At 35.3% G+C, this 20,055-nt stretch overlaps 1 protein-coding gene across 3 annotated transcripts in view; it reads left to right on the plus strand.

Moving 5' to 3' along the window:
- The window catches only part of LOC100370381 (serine/threonine-protein kinase B-raf-like), an 87,220-nt gene extending 69,218 nt beyond the window's left edge, over positions 1–18,002 (plus strand). For 2 of the 3 annotated variants that reach the window (XM_085497219.1, XM_085497220.1), the window contains 10 exons: positions 291–395; positions 2,979–3,151; positions 3,327–3,438; positions 4,149–4,233; positions 5,779–5,955; positions 8,284–8,330; positions 11,126–11,244; positions 12,242–12,373; positions 13,379–13,513; positions 13,683–18,002. In XM_085497219.1, the coding sequence (XP_085353345.1) occupies positions 291–395; positions 2,979–3,151; positions 3,327–3,438; positions 4,149–4,233; positions 5,779–5,955; positions 8,284–8,330; positions 11,126–11,244; positions 12,242–12,373; positions 13,379–13,513; positions 13,683–13,865 (1,268 nt within the window). In that variant the 3' untranslated portion in view covers positions 13,866–18,002. The remainder of the gene's footprint in view (positions 1–290; positions 396–2,978; positions 3,152–3,326; positions 3,439–4,148; positions 4,234–5,778; positions 5,956–8,283; positions 8,331–11,125; positions 11,245–12,241; positions 12,374–13,378; positions 13,514–13,682) is intronic. The other variant, XM_085497221.1, reaches the window with a different exon arrangement.
- The last annotated feature ends 2,053 nt before the right edge of the window (positions 18,003–20,055 follow it).

A 20,055-nucleotide genomic window follows, 5' to 3' on the forward strand; every position in this document is an offset into this window, starting at 1 on the left:
ACATATTTAAACTGTGTATTAATCAATAGTATATGTATTAATATGATCTGTTGAAATAGCAGCATAGAATCTTTCAGAATATCATTCTTGCATCTTGGTGCCACTACTTACTAATTATATTGCTTGCATTTTATCCTACAATCACTTTAAATTCTTTTAATACATATGTACTGATTTGCCATCCTTTTGGGCTGTCCTGCCTGCTTTTCTGCTTGTTTCTCTGTCATGCCCAACTACCACATTCTGTACTCTCTGCTTCTATGATTCCCATTTGCATCCATTTGCTATAGACTACTCAGCCAGGCAGCTGCAAAACAGTCCCTGTAAAACACGTCAAACACCGACTCCTTCCAAGGACAGCGTATTTGATTATAGTCCAGCTAGCATATTGAGGGGTGAGTTTGTGCATGAAGCATACATGCATGTTTTAATCTCTGTTTTTAAAAAAAAAAATTAAAATGTCCAAATCCACTGAAGCTTGTATAATTTGAATATAGTATCAGCTGTGTGGTGAGGTCAGAGGTCATCCAGTGACCCCACAAGGTCATCTCTTGAAAGTCTGAGTTGTAGCCACCCAGTGTTGGTCAGTGCATAGTGATTCAAAAGAAGTGGATGCCAACTTCAACCTTTTACCTCCAGGCCTGTTGAGGCCTGTTCATTATCAAAATGAATTGCTGTTTTCCATACCGATCCTCATGTAAAGTACATTTCATATAATTTCCAAATACTTGATTCATGTATGTGATTTGAATCATAGAAGTAGATTTTTGAGAGAGGCACCACTATTAAAATGTAACTGATCATGAATCAGATGGTTACAACTCGCTGGGTTACACTATCACGGTCACACTCACAGCTGCCACTTATTACCACTGTACTTTGATATGCACGTACAGCTACCAATAATTCTAATTTATGCACTAATCCTCCATATTAATGGCTAACTAATCTGTTGTGTTATGTTTATAATTCTGTGTTGTCATTATATAGTGATTTTTTTTTGTGATGTCATATTCACTATGTGTTCAGCTAGCTATAGGCGATGGTTTTCAGGTTTTTCTGAATTTATTAGTTGATTTAATTTTTTACCTTTTTTTTTTGAAATTTGACTTGTTTTTCATCTTACCTTTCTAAGTGGTAGGACTCTATGTGAGGATTATTGTTTTAATTTATATATTTTGAACTAATTTATGTTTCTTTAATATAAAAGAATTGGAGAGTAACTGTTATATATTTATGTGGTATTGGTAGGTTTGGATTGTACAATCGTTTGTAATACCCTGTGAATATATGAGTAAAATGTAGGGCAACTGTTTTATATGGATAAATTCTTGTGTTGATTTTGATAGGGTTCACTGTGTCCTGCTGATCTAGGACATCTAGCTGTTTTGTTACCTAGTTTGAATACTCATAAGTTTACTGTGAATACATTAATTATTCACTGGGTTTTAATTTTGTTATTTTTGCTGATAAGTAAGTCTGCTAAATTCAATCCACATGAACATTCATTGTTTCCCAGCCAAATTTGTGAACTTGGAACCCAGTAAATGTGCTCAAAACATGAAAATAGTGCAAGTAAATGGCTTTACGATAAATGTTTAATCACTATGGCAACAGTTTTGTGTTTGTGTTGTCGGTGATCTGGTTTGGACAGGGTTCACTGTACAACCTATAATTCATATAAATATAAAACAAAAACTATGGTAACTGTTTCATATATACATGTGTGTGTTCTAGTGTTCGGTTGGACAGGATTCATTGTACTGTACCATCTAAATGGGCAAAACTGGTACTTTTTTTAACTCCGCTGTCAACTTTGTCAAGCGTGATTGTCCGTCATCGTCGGTGTCTGTTTGTTTGTCGGCATCCGCGTCAACTTTTACTTTTTTGTCTTCTTGTTGAAAACTACAAGTCTAATTGCTTTGATACTTGCTGTATATGTACCCTTGGTATACATGTTCCTCTCCTAGATTTGTTCATTTTGTGATGATATCTTTAATTCTGGTGAATATTTTTTGTAATTTTTGCTAAAAATTGATATTTTGAACTTCTTGTTGAAAACAGTAATTCCAATTGATTTGATATGTATTATACATATAGGTACCTCAGGTGGACCTCAGATTTATTCATCTCGTGATGATAGCTTTGATTCTTTGATTTTGGTGAATATTTTTGTAATTTTTGGTAAAAAAATGATATTTTCTACTTCTTGTTAAAAACAGCAAGTCAGATTGATTTGATATTATACGTATAGGTACCTCAGGTGGACCTCAGATTTGTTCATCTCTTGATGATAGCTTTGATTCTTTGATTTTGGTGAATATTTTTGTAATTTTTGGTAAAAAGTGATATTTTCGACTTCTTGTTGAAAACAGCAAGTCAGATTGATTTAATATTATACATGTAGGTACCTCAGGTGGACCTGAGATTTGTTCATCGTGTGATGATAGCTTCGATTCTCTGATTTTGGTGAATATTTTCAACTTCTTGTTGAAAACAGCATGTGCTTTGACATTATACATATATGTACCTCAGGTTGATCTCTCTCAAGATTTGTTCATTTCCTAAGGATATCTTCAATTCTCTAATTTTGTTGGATATTTTTGTCATTTTTGGTAAAGAGTGATATTTTCGACAAGTCCGATTGCTTTGATATTTCATATATATTTACTATATGTGGAACTCTCTCAGATTTGTTCATTTGATATCTTCAATTCTCTAATTGAAATGTACATTGCTAACTCAGAGCTATCTCAGCTAAGAGGCTGTTTGTTACATTTATGTATTCTAATGCTTTGGGTAGGCTTGGACAGGGCTCACTGTAATTTATCTGTGGACAAAGGAACTGGCTTTGTCTTCAGTGTACATGATTTGTCTGGTTTCTTTATGTACATTTATTTCATTCCGTGAACTATTATGGTAAAATCAAATCCATGTACTAACAAATGTCTATACATTGGTTATTTTTATGTTGCTAGGTAATAATCTATCAACAAGTTTTACATCATCAGGCTATTCTTCCATGGTGGGATGTGCATCATTACCAAATTCAACCTCTAGTCCTACCAGAATAGCAGTATCCAGTCCAACTACTGGACATCACTCAAAGCCAAGAACACCTTCATCCTCAACAGAAGTACGCAGAAGAACTGTAAGTATATAAATGTGTGAAAATGTATTACTGTATTTTTGCTGCTAGAATCTGTGCATTTTTACATCATGGAAAATTTATGTGTTAATTATTAGTCTGAACAGTTTTATGAATTTCACATTATTTTTCTGAATATATAACATATATGTTTATTACTTGAAATTAAATATTACAGAGACATAGGCGAGATTCCAACGATGACTGGGAAATTCCAGCGGATGAAATAGTTATCGGTCCTAGGATTGGATCTGGGTCATTTGGAACAGTATACAGAGGACAGTGGCATGGTAAGCAGTGTCACATGTTCTTGTCTAAAATTTATATTCAACCAATGCAGGTACATGCTTAATAGTACAACCAGTGCAGGTACATGCTTAATAGTACAACCAGTGCAGGTACATGCTTAATAGTACAACCAGTGCAGGTACATGCTTAATAGTACAACCAGTGCAGGTACATGCTTAATAGTACAACCAATACAGGTACATGCTTAATAGTACAACCAGTGCAGGTACATTCTTCATAGTACAACCAATGCAGGTACATTCTTCATAGTACAACCAATGCAGGTACATTCTTAATAGTACAACAAGCACAGGTACATGCTTGATAATACAACCAGTGTAAGTACATGCTTAATAGTACAATCAGTGCAAGTACATGCTTAATAGTACAACCAATACAGGTACATGCTTAATAGTACAACCAATGCAGGTACATTCTTAATAGTACAACCAATGCAGGTACAATCTTAATAGTACAACAAGCACAAATACATGGTTAATAGTACAACCAATACAGGTACATGGTTAATAGTACAACTAGTGCAGGTACATGCTTAATAGTACAATCAGTGCAGGTACATGCTTAATATAGTACAACCAGTGCAGGTACATCCTTAATAGTACAACCAGTACAGGTATATCCTTAATAAAACATGAAACTATATAACAGTGTTCCACTTTGATTACTAATGAATCTCATCCATTATTCATAGGTGCTGTAGCAGTCAAAAAGTTGAATGTAACAGACCCAACTCCGTCACAGTTACAAGCGTTCAAGAATGAAGTAGCTGTTCTTAGGTAAGTAATTGACACTTCAAGGATTAGAACAAGCAGTTTTATGAGTAATGTTTGTAGATTTCAATTGCGTGGTTCAGATGTACATCAGTGAATTTGACTTTTTGAAAATGGAAAGTCTGCTTTGTTCATTTAGATATCTCACCCTTCAATTATCTAGTTTTCGTGAATTTTTTGGGTAAAAATAGCTATTTTCAACTTTTTGAAAACAACTAATCTGAGTGCTTCAATATTTTATATGTAGACACCTTGGGTGAACCTCAGTCAGATTTGTACTTTTCGTAATGATACCATCAATTCTCTAATTTGAGTGAATATTTTTGCTAAAAATGTTATATTTAACTGTGCAGTAGAGCTACATCAGCCAATAGGGTAACATCTCACAAATAAGCTAGCACGCGCTTACTGTACTTGAGACGTGCGCGTTACTTGAGTTTGAGAACAAAAATTGCATAAATATCAAATCAAAATGTAAAGTTTGTGAGACTTTAGAAGTTGTGTAATAAATCTGATTTTTGTTGATACCAGATTAGCCTACTATTCACTTTTAACTACTGACCATACACTACTAATTCATTCAGAAACAATTTACAAGGTCACATGACCTGTGATTTGCATATTCCATTGGATTATTATGCATGTACATGTTCATAACAGTTCAATTTTGCCATTTTGCTTTTTGACCAAATTACTTTATCTTAGTCATGAATGATAATTCCCCTAATTGCAACAGGGACTATGTCATTAACAATGACTTGTTCAATCTAGAAAGTTGTAATAGTTATGCTATCATCTTGAATATGTGTCAGTGATCACGAAAAACAGGTGCCAGAAAAAAGTAAAATGCTAAGTGAAAAGAAAATCAGAATAGGGTAGATACTGTTGTACTTTGTATACACATAGACTTGGGAGTCTGTTATAACACAAATAGTTATAAGCTAGGGTGTTGGGGAAAATTTTAATGCTGTCCATGAATAGAATGCCTTCATTTTAGTTTAATAATTATTCTGTGCAAAAAAATAATAATAATTTTAATTATTATACATCTGTCATTGTAACGCCATAAGTTACAACGTGCCATAATTTTGCGGTATTTTACGGGGTATTTTCATCCTACCATATTAGATATTGCGAATTCCAAATATGGAGTGATTATGCACCTAAGCGTGCTCTAATAATAAAAACAAACATGGCTGCCATCAGGGTTTGACCGGACTCCACACAAAGAAGTTTGCTGATTCTGTTCAAAACATTTAGATTTCGGCATTCCCATGGTGTATTTTTGGAAGGAAAAGATGTATAATAATAAGGTTATTACGAGAATACCTCAAAGTATGCACTCATAGACATAGCCTTTCGCTGCGCGTCGGTCGATACTCCAGCTGTACTGTCTTCATGCGTACTTTGAGGTATTCTCGTAATAACCTCATATTATATTATTTTAATTAGACAACCTGTACCTTTTAGCAGATGAGGGTAACTTTTCACTTAACGACGAAATAACATATTAAATAATTGTCACCAAGTCTAAATTACTTGTTTTTTTAGGAAAACGAGACATGCCAATATTTTATTATTTATGGGATGTACGTCTAAACCTGAGTTAGCAATTGTAACACAATGGTGTGAAGGATCTAGTCTTTATAAACATCTCCATGTCAAGGAAGTCAAGTTTGAAATGCGTGAGGTCATTGATGTGGGCAGACAGACTGCACAAGGGATGGAGTAAGTATCTCAGGGTAGGAGGTTGTGTAATGTTTGAAATGTACATGGTTGTCAACTACACAAGGGACTGCAAGTCTATCATGGTAGGGGGTTGCTATGTTTTGACCAAAAATTGCTCCGAATTGGATAAATTTTGTTTTCTTGAAGATAAATTTGTGCACATGGCTTTTTTTAGTTGGGTAAATAAATATAAATTGATAAGTCTTTTCTAGAGCTTTATTTATTTCTACCTGCAATGTAATAAAGATAACCGATTACATACTCATGATCAACTTGGCCATATTATGACTAAAATAAATTTGTGATTTAAAAAGCCACTGGAAATTGCTTATGCACCCCCCTACTTCATCATTGCATTTCTACCCAAGTGCCAAGTACATGAAATGTTGTGTAATTATGACAATGAGTTAGCAGAGCTGCAGATGTCTGGGGTACTGACTGTTAAAACACATGTCACTATGATGTATCCTATACTAATATTGGTGTATGTACCTTGCACTTTGTTTTCTGCACTGCTGGTACATTCACAATATGTTATTTATCTTTCTATTTACACAGCACAATTATTGTCACTTGGGGCACAGTCTCTCTATCCCGGTCTGGAAACGCTTGGCAGTCTATTGCCCCAGGGCTGGTTGTGGGTAAATTAACAGTTCACACTTTGGACAATTAATCAGGAAGCTGAGCGTACACTAACTTAAGCACTGCAATCACAAACTGCAAACAGAACAGAACAAATCACCGTAATTTATCAAAATATGAACATTCAACATATCTATTCACATGAAAAACAAAAATATTATGGTTGAATGTTGTTTTCTTACTATAATGGGGCCAACCCGCTGACAACGCGTCGAGTAAGTTCAGTAAATCAAAAACAAAATTGGAGCCCGTAATTAAATTCGAATGGCAATGAGTCAACTAGAGGCCATCTTTATTTTGACGCAAAAAGTGAATGCCTAAATATAATATGTATACTGTATATAATATAATAAAACAAGCACAATAAACTGATCCACCAACTACAACAAGGTTTGAGCTATCCAATAAATGAAAACAAAATTATCTTTCTAAAACACATGACGAATAGAAGGGGGTCAACTGATCAAGGTTGTTAGAAGTGTTCCAAGTTGCGATCCCTGATAGAGTTCCTCAAATCTAAGTGCGATATTCACGAATAATAATGTCAATATGCCATTATTGAAAGACTTGCCGGCTTATGAATTGTGTTGAGCTTCTCAGTATATATAAAGTATCAAAATATATGGTTGTTTTCGATTGTTAAAATTAGAATATTCACAAAACAATGAATCGATCATTCAAGAGACTGTGCTTCGTGGAAAGCCATACCCAGCGCAGTCTGAGCACAGTGGGTAATTCACACCTCAGACAATAGCTTGGGGTGTTCAAAGTATGTTACTACTGTAAAATCTGTATTAGAAACCGCGGCTTCTATTAAAATAGTACAATGCAACAGAGGGGATGCGGCTTCTAATAGAACATCTACACATATGAGAAATGATGAATTTTTGGTTCTCAATAATTCGAAAAAAATGGGTGCGACTTCTATTAGGGATGCGGCTTCTAATACAGATTTTACGGTAGTACTTATAAACCACTGGTCTCCTATATACAGCTTTGTTTGAAAATTAATTAGACCCTCTTAGAACTTAATCCGAAAATGTCTTCTTAGAGATTGACCTTTGTACATTGCGTGTGTGCAGGTCCATCTGTGCGTGCATCCCAGTCTGTATCTTGACATGTCTGAATTAATCACATACACATCATACATCTTGGAAACTACCGGATTCGGCTGATACCCAGCCCATAAGGGGTATAAGAACATCAAATTCAAAATGACAAAATGCCTTACTGAATGACATGCCTTGACCGATCATGTTCAAATTTAATACAGGTTTATACATCATGGCACACATCATTCATCATAAAAATTCAAGCTTTTTTGTCATTTTGGAACTGGATCTAATTCTTGGTACATGCATTATAAGATTGGATTCAGTCTAGGATGTGTTCAGTTATGTAAACTAAAAGCTTATTTGTTCTAGGTTTAATTAATCTGTGAAAATCTGCTTAAATATTTAATGCATATTTTTGGGAGAATATTTAATGCATATTTTTGGGAGAATATTTAATGCATATTTTTGGGAGAATATTTAATGCATATTTTTGGAATGACTCCTGCCCTAGCTTGTTTAAGAATTTGAATCAGCCATGACTGGCAATCAATGATCCCCTGGTTATAGTATCAGCAGATCTACATTTTATGTCTGTCCTGGAAATAACATGTTATTTTCATTATATTTACAGCTATCTCCATGCCAAGAATATTATACACAGAGACTTGAAATCAAACAGTATCCTTTGTTGTCATAGTTACCAGAATTACTAAATATTAACTATAGAGCAGCATATCACTTTGTGCTCTGTCCAATTTATATAACACTTAATGACATAGTGCCTTAGTTTAAACTGTAAAAAATACTGTTTTCTCTATTATTCACTCTAGTTCATCTGTAGACCTAACAATCCTATGTACTAGTACTTAGTCATACAACCTGCACATGCTTTTAGTTAAAAATATTTATAAATCATGATATTGCCCTCACGAACATGTGTTATTTATTTTATCACATTGAACAGAAACCCCATACAAACACGTGGAACACTCAAACCACCCATGCGCAATATTAACTATATTTGATATAATATTTCATTTAATAGAACTATTATTTAGATGCATGCTCGTTCTGTTTATGAAATAAACTGACTGACGAACATGGCATAATGATGCATTGCTGTAAACGTAGATCGCTGTTTAACTGATCACCTTGTGGTGGTGGTCGTGTTGGTAGCAAGCAGTCAGTTTCTCTGCGTTCTCTCTGTATCTTGGCTGTGGTAGCGTTTTCTATCGCGGATTGGTTAAGAGCATTTGTGCAACCGATGGCATTGGCGCTTGATGTGGTTGTGTTTGTTGTTGTTGCAGATGCTAGTGTCTCTGCCATTTCTTTTTTTTTTGTTCAATTGATGTATCCCGCGCGTAGCTCCTGATGCTACCTTCATTACGATAATGACTGACACTCATGATATGACAATTATTAAACCCTGCTTTGCTAAGAAGCAGTGATTGGTGTACCGCTGGCTTAAACTAACACACGGGGTCGTTGGAAGAGAGCATCACAGCGTCGGTTAGCTTTGGGAAGGTACAGTTCAAAAGCACGAACAGGACAGTATCGAGAGTTGCTGTTGTTTGCATACATGATGCCACCAGACACACCATCGTTGTGGCATTGGTGATTTTTGTTCACTTCGCTCCCCCACCTGAATAACATACTTGCTACCGAGCACTTGTGCTATATCTACTGAAGTATGTTGTTAGCTTGCTTAGATCGCCGGGAAGAATTGCTAGCTTGTGACAGACGTTCCCTTTGGCTTGACTTTTAAGCTGCTTAATTGCCGATGCGAACATCTTTCGGCTATCGGCAAATTCATCTCCGTTAACAAAATCAAAACAGTGAATTCAAGTCAGCAGTCTAATAGGCTTTCTAACTACAGTACACTATATTATCATGATCCTTATCTACCAAGGTGCTGATGCTTATTCAGATTATTACTTTGTTGTTTCTCTGTTGTGTCTGAACCTTGTTATCTGTACCTAATGTTGGTACACATTTCTTGATAAATTGATGATGTCACTGTCTGTTCTGTAGAATATTTATTACCTGGGTGTTTTACTTCAGTACAGTGTTACAGTGAAAGAAAGTAGCCTGTGTGATGTACACATTTCTAGGGAAGTCATGGCTGAAGGACATTTTAGCCCTTTTTCCACCACTGCTGACAATAACTCATCCCTGTAGTCTCCACTGGTTGAGATCTTTGTGACCATAATGATGTGTTACCATTTCTAGTTTCAGTTTTTCAGGTTGCACGTGTAATGCAGTTGTTTAGTGATCCAAAATCATTCATTGATGATGTGAAGTAAAAGGAAAGTCATAGTAGTGGGCACAATTTTATTACCTCTGCTGTAAACATTGCCTAGACTTATCCATCAATCTGTGACATTGCCTAGACTTATCCATCAGTCTGTGACATTGCCTAGACTTATTCATCAGTCTGTGACATTGCCTAGACTTATCCATCAATCTGTGACATTGCCTAGACTTATCCATCAGTCTGTGACATTGCCTAGACTTGTCCATCAATTTGTGACATTGCCTAGACTTGTCCATCAATCTGTGACACTGCCTAGACTTATCCATCAATCTGTGACATTGCCTAGATTTATCCATCAATCTGTGACATTGCCTAGAGTTATCCATCAGTCTGTGACATTGCCTAGACTTATCCATCAGTCTGTGACATTGCCTAGACTTATCCATCAGTCTGTGACATTGCCTAGACTTATCCATCAGTCTGTGACATTGCCTAGACTTATCCATCAGTCTGTGACATTGCCTAGACTTATCCATCAATCTGTGACATTGCCTAGACTTATCCATCAGTCTGTGACATTGCCTAGACTTATCCATCAGTCTGTGACATTGCCTAGACTTATCCATCAGTCTGTGACATTGCCTAGACTTATCCATCAGTCTGTGACATTGCCTAGACTTATCCATCAGTCTGTGACATTGCCTAGACTTATCCATCAATCTGTGACATTGCCTAGACTTATCCATCAGTCTGTGACATTGCCTAGACTTATCCATCAGTCTGTGACATTGCCTAGACTTATCCATCAGTCTGTGACATTGCCTAGACTTATCCATCAGTCTGTGACATTGCCTAGACTTATCCATCAGTCTGTGACATTGCCTAGACTTATCCATCAATCTGTGACACTGCCTAGACTTATCCATCAGTCTGTGACATTACCTAGACTTATCCATCAGTCTGTGACATTGCCTAGACTTGTCCATCAATCTGTGACATTGCCTAGACTTGTCCATCAATCTGTGACACTGCCTAGACTTGTCCATCAATCTGTGACATTACCTAGACCTATCCATCAATCTGTGACATTATCTAGACCTATCCATGATCTCTTAGTGTAGTTCCATTCACCTTACAAGTTCTCAAATAGCATTAGTCACAGCATGACATCATAATTTACTCTGGATTATGAATTGTTTTGTTCCTTAATGGAGTTTAGATATATTTTTACATGACGATATGACAGTTAAAATTGGTGATTTTGGACTAGCTACTGTGAAATCAAGGTGGAGTGGGTCTGAGAGAATGGAACAACCTACAGGATCCATCCTATGGATGGTAAGTATTAATGTGTAACATTTCATCTATGTATAGGATCCCCCATGGATAGTAGGTAGATTTATAGAATTAATTCTATGGCTAATATAACAATAGACTATAGCTACATAAATGAATATGTATGTGTGTCCTATGGATGTTAAACCACTGTACATCCATTTCTACGGGCTCTGTGCACGCTGCTGTGAAACACTGGTCGAGCCGGTGAAAATTCGAGAAAACAACACAAACTCAACTTTTATATATGTTAGACACGTAGGGCTAATCTCGTTACACTGTTCAGGGGAGTCTCAACAACCATCCCAAAGTATGACTTTGATCATTGGACAGATTACAGGCTTTCTACGGCTCTGAAAATCTGGAATTGAAAGGTGTACTAGAACACAAAAATAAAGGTTACAGGTTATAAATAAATACAAGGAAAGCTCACCATGTCCTCCTAAGCTGCACTACACGAATAAATAGCGACTACATACAGGTAGTAATAGGCAATACACAATCAAAATAGTGACACAGTGACCACCCAAATATTTGAAAAAACCTGAAGTGAGATAAATATTTAAAATATTTAACTGAAACTACAGCATGAGAAAACAACACTGTTCAAATAGTAGTATACTAAACCCCCAAATGATTTTGCTAGATCTGGCAGATTCAATCAGAACAGCATGACTGCAACTACGTGCTAGATAAAAATGACTAGTTCTACAAGAACAGTGAGCATTGTAACTAAAATGAAATGTGAGCAATGAAATGTGAACCATTAGTAGGTGCTTACTCTGCTTGGGGGGAGGGTGCCCACCTAAAAAGCAAAGCCCCCAAACAATTCAGTTGACCAATTGCAGAGAGAGACAGACAGAGTCAATGTCATTATTTAGTGAACATCACGATCAGATCAAAACTGGCATCCATGCTTGCCACTGGGATAGAGGTTACGGGAAAATCAATGCTTATCAACTCAAATCTCACAAACAGTGGGTATGTTTTATTATTTCAGGCACCGGAAGTTATTCGTATGCAGGATAGAAACCCATATACTCCACAGTCAGACGTTTACGCATTCGGTATTTGTCTGTATGAGCTCGCTACCGGTCAATTACCATATTCAAATATCAATAATAAAGATCAGGTAAGGTTTGGGCTGAAGATTTATGTCATCTTCTTCAAGCTGTCATAGTTTTGGGTAAACACATTGCCTGCTAAAAGCCTTCATTAAAAGTTGTAAAGAATGAGAAGAAAACAACATCAGTGAGCGATGTGATGGTGCCCTTAAGATCCTAGGAATTGTTGTCACAAGAACAAAAACAAAGAGTCCAAAATATCATAGAAAGTGACAACAATGTTTCATGTGTGATTTTTTAGACTGGGCAGTTTACATTCAAACAAGACAAACTGGTCTAACAAAATTCTATTTTTTCTAGCATCACACCAATTGTAAAAACCAGGGACATATCTCATTCTACTCTGCTTGAGTGTGTGCAAAGAAATATTTTTAATATACATGTATCTTTCTTTATTGCAAAAAAATTTGAGCTAGAAGTTGGGGTAACTTTTTCATTAGAAATGGCATTTTAACTGTTCTGCAATTTGTTTTTTGCCCAGACCGACCTTGTTCAAACTTTAGATATACTAGGTAGGTGGAAAAAATTGGCAAATATTCCTGTCCTACATTGCCATGGCAATGGCCAGTGGATCGCTGATCAGCATTTGCTTTAGAAAATAAACAACCTAATAAATTTAAAGCATAGTTCATTAATTGAAAAAAGAAAGAGTTTGCTTTGAACAAGGATTTTAAAGAATATAGTCAATATTATATAATTGTTTGATAGAAACTTTTCAGGGTCAATCTCTCAATCCACCACCATCCTCAAACTAAAAGAATTATGTTTTTTCTAACTTATCATATAACACAGATATAATATTTGCATATAGATACTATAAATGCATTAATTATTCACTGGGTTTTAATTTCACAATTTTCACTGATGAACATGTAAAATAACAATAGAATTCATTGTTTTACTTGCAAATTGGTGAACTTAAAACCCGCTGAGTATGTTAAAAAAAAATATTGAAACTAAATGGTTTTGCAGTATTCCACTTTTGTTATATAAATGATGTTCTTTTGTTTCAGATAATATTCATGGTTGGTAGGGGTTACCTTTCTGTAAATCCAGAAGATGCACGAAGTGATACTCCTAAAGCATTCAAAAGATTAATGGCTGATTGCTGTAAAAAGAATCGTGACGATAGACCATTGTTTCCACAGGTAAAGACAATCGTATTAGTCATATCATATTTTTGTCATTGGAAAGAACTTGAATAACGTCAAGAGGGTTTTCAAGTGTTGATTATTGCAGTGAGACATTCCCTGTCTGCTTTATTACCTAGACATATTGTGTACTGATATTTATGTTATGCTATGTTCTTGTCATCAGGTCCTTGCATCTTTAGAACATTTAGCAAGATCATTACCCAAGCTTCATCGCAGTGCATCAGAACCGGTATCATTAAATAGGACTCGTCTACAATCTGAAGATTTTCTTTATTACTGTCCCTCTCCAAAGACACCTCTACAGAGTCAATTCCCTGCATTTGGCTTTGGTTATCCCAATCTATAGTTTGGACATTTCATGCTCTCTCCCAAACTGTACATTGTTGAAGTACACTTGTTTCAAAGTTATTATAATATTGACCTTTCAACTTTTATGTGAGTTTATTTATCATTCTTCATATGCTTTACTCTTCAAACCAGATTGAAGCAAACAAAAATGATGTAGGTATTGTGAAAATCATTTTATTTTATCACACTTGCCAATATACAGTCCATTTTTTTGTTGGTTTGTTGTGTCTAATCATGATCCGTTGTTAAAATACAGCTCACAGATTCTCAGTGTATTACTAAAGTTACTAGCGTTAATTAGATCTGTTGTGAGCCTGCCAACAAAATCTACTCAAAAGTATGAATAATATATTGCTTATTGGGATGTAATTATGTTAGTTTTATATTTTCTGAAAGGTCAATGACTTACACTGAAACAGGTGTTTTTTAACTTCACACATGAATAATGGCTGCTTGATTTTACTGTAGGGGTTTATAGCTTTAAAATGCAGGGGCTTAATTTCTGACTTTGCTGATGGCGCTTCCTCACTCGGACCCTCCCATTACATAAACGAGGAGAAGTATTTTATAATCATTGAACACATATCATTTACATATGTTTGCATATCACTGTTGTAATTTGCATATTACCCTGGCAATTTGCAATGTTGCCATGGTAATGCTAATTTGTGATATTCTATATATTATGTGAAGCAATTTTAGGCTAACCAGAACTCAAACTGTGACATTGAAGGCTATAGAAAAAAAACAAGAGTTAAACAATGAAGGTTATTTAAAAAAACAAAATGTCAACTCATTTTGCTTCCTACCATGTCTCTGTCATGTCATTTCTAAAATGTCTAATGTTTGCTTGTTTTCAAGCAGTATCAGGTTTGGTGAAAAAGTATTATAAAAATGTTAAAAAATAACCCAAATGTAAAAATTGTTAAACTGAAAATTGTTATAGAAAATTAATGGCTATGTTGAGATCAAGAAATGTCTCACTGGAATTTGGGTCTCAGATGCTATTATCAGTATCACTTGCTACCGGGACCGATGCTAGTTTTTTTTCTTTCTATCACATTCATTAGAAGTACCACAAAAAACAATGGCTACAAACTTAATCCTACATTGACATAATGGTATTACTATTTCACAAATTTCTGTAGAACAATGTTGCTGCATTGAATTTCTCTTCTGCCTGTGCCCATTCCAATCGTAGTCTGTTTGTCACATGACAGAGTCACTTGTCATTTTGTTGCTACACATCTGAGCTTTTCATCACGTCAAGTCAAGCACATTAATGTATACAAACATAATTCAAAAATGACCAAATTTTTTGCAGTGATTATATTTACATTCAACACACCTGTACAATGTAGCTATTAATATAAATTAATTAAAAACAAAACAAAATTATACTTTGAGTTTTCCTTAAAAAAGGAGAGCATTATTTAAGAGTTGTGCATTGTCTACTGTATATACCAGGCAGTCGAGCTGACCATACTTATTTTTTTAATAATATATATATGATTAGCTTTGCTTTTAAACAAGTATGTTTTTTTAGCTTTTGAATTGATATTTAAATGTATGTTTCATGTATATAGTTGTATTCTGTGTAAATCTTATCTAGACATGCCTTTGTTTCAGTGACAGTGTACAATCATAATTTTGTTGATTTCAAAAAGATTGGTACTGTTTATCTTTTAGTGCTGACTATTACATTTTTTTTATAAGCATTACAATGGCTAGTCCTCACTTGCAACAATTTGTTATGGGATAGAAAACCTGCAATATATACAATGTACTGTCAGCCATTCCATGCAGCATATGCATACCTCTGTCTGTCAGCCTTGTCGTGCTGTGCCGCGCTGCATGCCTCAATCTTTCAGCTGTGCCTTGCAGCACTGCATGCCTCCATCCATCGGCCGTGCCATGCTGTGCAGCGCTGCATGCCTCAATCTTTCGGCTGTGCTTCGCAGCACTGCATGTCTCCATCCATCGGCCGTGCCGCGCTGCATGCCTCAATCTTCCGGCTGTGCCTTGCAGCACTGCATGCCTCCATCTACCAGAGCATCCGGATGTCTCCATGTGTGTACAACATATAGTATCTCTGTCATTCCAAGAATAGTCATGTGTGTTTGAATATATGAGTTGTATGAATTGCATGGCACCCATATAAAACACACTTTAATATAACTATATGTCTGAGAGAGATGATGCTCATTAGACTGAAATATGTAAATGATCTAATTAGTATGCACATGTAGTTGTGTATAACATTAACACAACACCGTCCATCGTGCCAAAATACTTACTAGCATGCTTAGTTCTAGGCTTTTAATGCATTAATATCTACATGGTTGATAGTCATGGTTGATAGTCATGGTTGATAGCCATGGTTGATAGCCATTCTAATTTTAATCTGCTTTCAGGAGAAATCTAGTTTTCTGAAATGTTTAGCTTCAAACTTTCTGAAACTGATTATACCCTTCTTAAATGCATTTACTTACATATTTTGGGTGAAAAGCAATCTGTTTTAAAAAACATCACATTCCTATTTCATTTTGGTATCTTTTTTTTTTTCAAAGCATATATCTGTCAACAAGTCATGTCTTTAAATTTGTATTGTCAACAAAGCTTTTCATTTTGAGCAACTTATCCAAAAATCAAATTTGAAAATGACATTGCTTGCAAGTTAAACTGATCCAAATCTGACATTGTGCAACTTATTGACTTATTATCTTCACTGAAATAAATCCCATCATGCATTGCTGATCATATTCTACCTTGTCTGCGTGCACTGTTCACAGCTAACTTGGAAAGTATGTAATGTACAATACTGATTTTGTAATATATCCCATCTTTGATCATCAAATATGGAATCCATACCTTATGAATGCCTTAACTGTTGAATATTCTTTCACATGTCAAAGGTTTCAATTTTGCTGACATTACAACTTATTATTTCTATGATTATGCCATCACATTGCTCAATTCTGATGAGTACATCACCTAATTTTAAATTGTAAAAAAAATGTTTCAGCGAGTTTGACTCCAATTCAAATGTAGGTAATTCAGTATAAACTATTTTTACTTCTCTGTGTAAAATTACAATAATACAATGAGAATGGAAGAGTGTCTTGTACCTGTCTAATGAGGGTATTTGATTCAAATCCCATACTTGACTATTCTCCAATTACTTATCTTCATCCTTTATTCCTCACAATGCAAAGGGAATGTCTATATAAATCTGAATATTCTTAGTTTCTTGTATTCAATATTGTCTGTACTTGAGCCGTAGCTATGAGATTATATGTTGCTACATATATATGCTGACAGAACCTTGCCTGTTATCACACTGTATTTTAGGACTGGACTAACTTGTGTGAAACACAAGGGGAAAGAAGAATATTTTTTAAAAAATATTTTATAATAAAAATATAAAAATGGATGATATTAAAGACTTTTAGTTATCTTCCATGGTGTTTTAGTAATGTATTTATTAGTGGACTGTGAGGGCGCTTTGTAACTCTAGCTTTAAGTATTGTAATTAGTATTTTGATGAATTACAGTGCCCTCTGTAGTTTGTTTTTTAAGATTCCGCTCTTGGTGTTTCTATCCTCCGGTAGTTACAGAATTCATTCATTCATTCATTCTTGCTTATATTTGATGTATATTTGTTAAAGTGCCTTAAATATTTGAAGGCTTTTGATAGAAATTGTCGGTCAATATCTTAAACATTGTGTTTTTTTTTATTTAGCGCCAAAGGCTGTTTTATATTTCATCGCAAACTCTATTCCCTATGAATTCAACTGTTTGTTTCAGTGTTCAAGTGTTGCTATATGTAGTGTTATGTTTCAATGTGGAACATTATGTTGCCATATTTGGGGGCGTCATGTTTCCATATGGAATGAATTGACAGCATTGTCGTGTGTGGGGGGGGGTATATTATTTTTCCATATGGGGTGTCTTTTATTTCAATGTGGATTGTTTCTTGTTGCCATATATGTTGAGTGTATTGTCTTGCTGTGTGGCTGTATTATGTCATAAAATCTGACATTTTAGCGTGTGTTATTTGCTTGAATCACTCTTATTCTTGTGCAGTGCATACAGTAATTTTCAAGAAATAAAAAAATAGTATATATTTCAAAAATGGCAGTCATGTGTAATCACTATCCCTGATCATTTTACTGTTTGTATATTGTTTTATAGAAATGCTTAAATTCCTCTATAAGGCTACTGTAGTCGTATGATGACCTTGTACCAAGTTCAGCTGACTTTACCCGTGACGGTATCATCATAGTTGAAGGGAAATATATACGAAAGGAAAATGTCTGTCTTTGTATGTTCCACTGATATCTCAAGAGCCGCTTGTCAGCTTTCAACTCTCCTTTGAAGTCACACAAATTAGCATTTATCACACCCGTTGAGATGCCTTGGTTTGCACATCTGATTTACACTGCACCAGTAACTCTGTGTGTATTGGAGGCAGTGCTGGGCAACATGTGGCTGATATACTGGCATGTTGATTTCCCATTTTAGAGCCATGTTTTAAATTTTGTTTGAAACCCTAACTCTAGCTTGCATTTTTTTTCATTGGCCTAATAATATCTGAGACAATTTCACACTGTGAAACACAAAATGAATAGCGCCATCAGTGTTCAACAATTCCAAAATGGCTGTCACGTCATGTCAGCACAAATGAATCGAGCTGCAAAGTAGGTGGAAAAGAGGTGAAAACTAAATATTCACGACAAATTTATTTCTGTGACGTGACGATGTTTGAAGTTCAAAATTTAAGGTTAGGGTTTCGTTTCATTTCGTTTTAAAGAAAAGACTAGGCCATTTTGTTGATCTTTTTTATATAGCAATCTCCTCATATGTTAACATTGTCGTCTATGCAGTTCCAATAAGTGGTATGAGCCCACAAATGTCCATGCACAATCATTGACTATTCTATGTGCTAATTAATATGCTAATTAACTATGATATGTTCATCTACATGGACAAGTTGACTTACCAAGTCTTACGACTGGTATAATTTCAAGGATAATTTGACATGACTACAGAATCCTGTCTGCCAAGGCTACACTAATTACTTATGGTTATGGTTTTCCATGTCTTGTTAACCAATGCCTAGTCAACCTATCTTTGTACCCTTCAAATCCTTTTAAATGTACTGACAAACTGAATAGATGGCTTGTAAGGAATATCACAGACAGACTTTCACTCATCTAATTGCTTAAAGGAACCAGGCCTATGCTATGGCTGCCTTCCAACTAATCAAGCCTATGGTAACCAAGGGAGGTTTTTAAAGGCAAGAGTAGAATTACCAAAAGTAAACCAGCAGTGGACAAAAAGGCTTTACCTAATGAATGTAACATGTTCAAATTCACACTATCAGCGGTAAAGCACGTCTATGATCTATGTGTACCTTCACCTTCTACTTCAGTGAACAACTTCAGTTCCATGCAGTACGTTTGCCACAGGACCTGGTAAAGGCAAAGGCAGTCAAGATGTGAGTATCCTTTTCCAAAGGAGTCAAAGAACTTAACGCTAGGAGGCTTACCATTTGGCTTGAAGATTTGTCAACAAAATATTGCATGTGAAGTGTTGCAGAGAAGAAAATGTTGGCACGTTCAATAATATAAAAATGTACAGATAAGAAGTACTACACTCTTCCAGCCAACCCCCCAGATTTCAAATAGTTGACCAATGATGGTAGACTTCTGAATCAATTTGTTGACCTACAGTCTTTCTACATCATCATTCCTGACTATATCAGACAGTGTGTCAGGCTGTACAACTTCATGCCAGAAGCATGTTCATCTACCAATAAATAAACCACTGATTTTTCCATCACTCGCCAGGAAAAACCCTGTTGGAACACTATATGTACACACTATGACTCCTGGGGTCACTTGGGTTTGTAGTCAGTCAAGGGAAATCTCAGAGAAAACGTCTAACTTAGGGGAGATTGGGAAATCAAGCTGGTGGTGCACTCTGGCCATTATACAGCAACAAAATTCAACTGCACCAAAAGCTTAGAAACTAGTTTATAATATTTAAAAGAAGATCACTGTTTTATTTGCTAAAATTTCGCTAAAATCTTTTAATCCATTTCCAACAAAATGTTGAAGGATAAATATATTACTAGCTATCTATGCCAAGTTATCAAGATTTGTCCTAGAATTCATTAAACTTGT

Source organism: Saccoglossus kowalevskii, chromosome 3, assembly GCF_978046115.1.
Source record: "Saccoglossus kowalevskii chromosome 3, keSacKowa6.1, whole genome shotgun sequence".
Classification (NCBI taxonomy): Eukaryota; Metazoa; Hemichordata; class Enteropneusta; family Harrimaniidae; genus Saccoglossus; species Saccoglossus kowalevskii.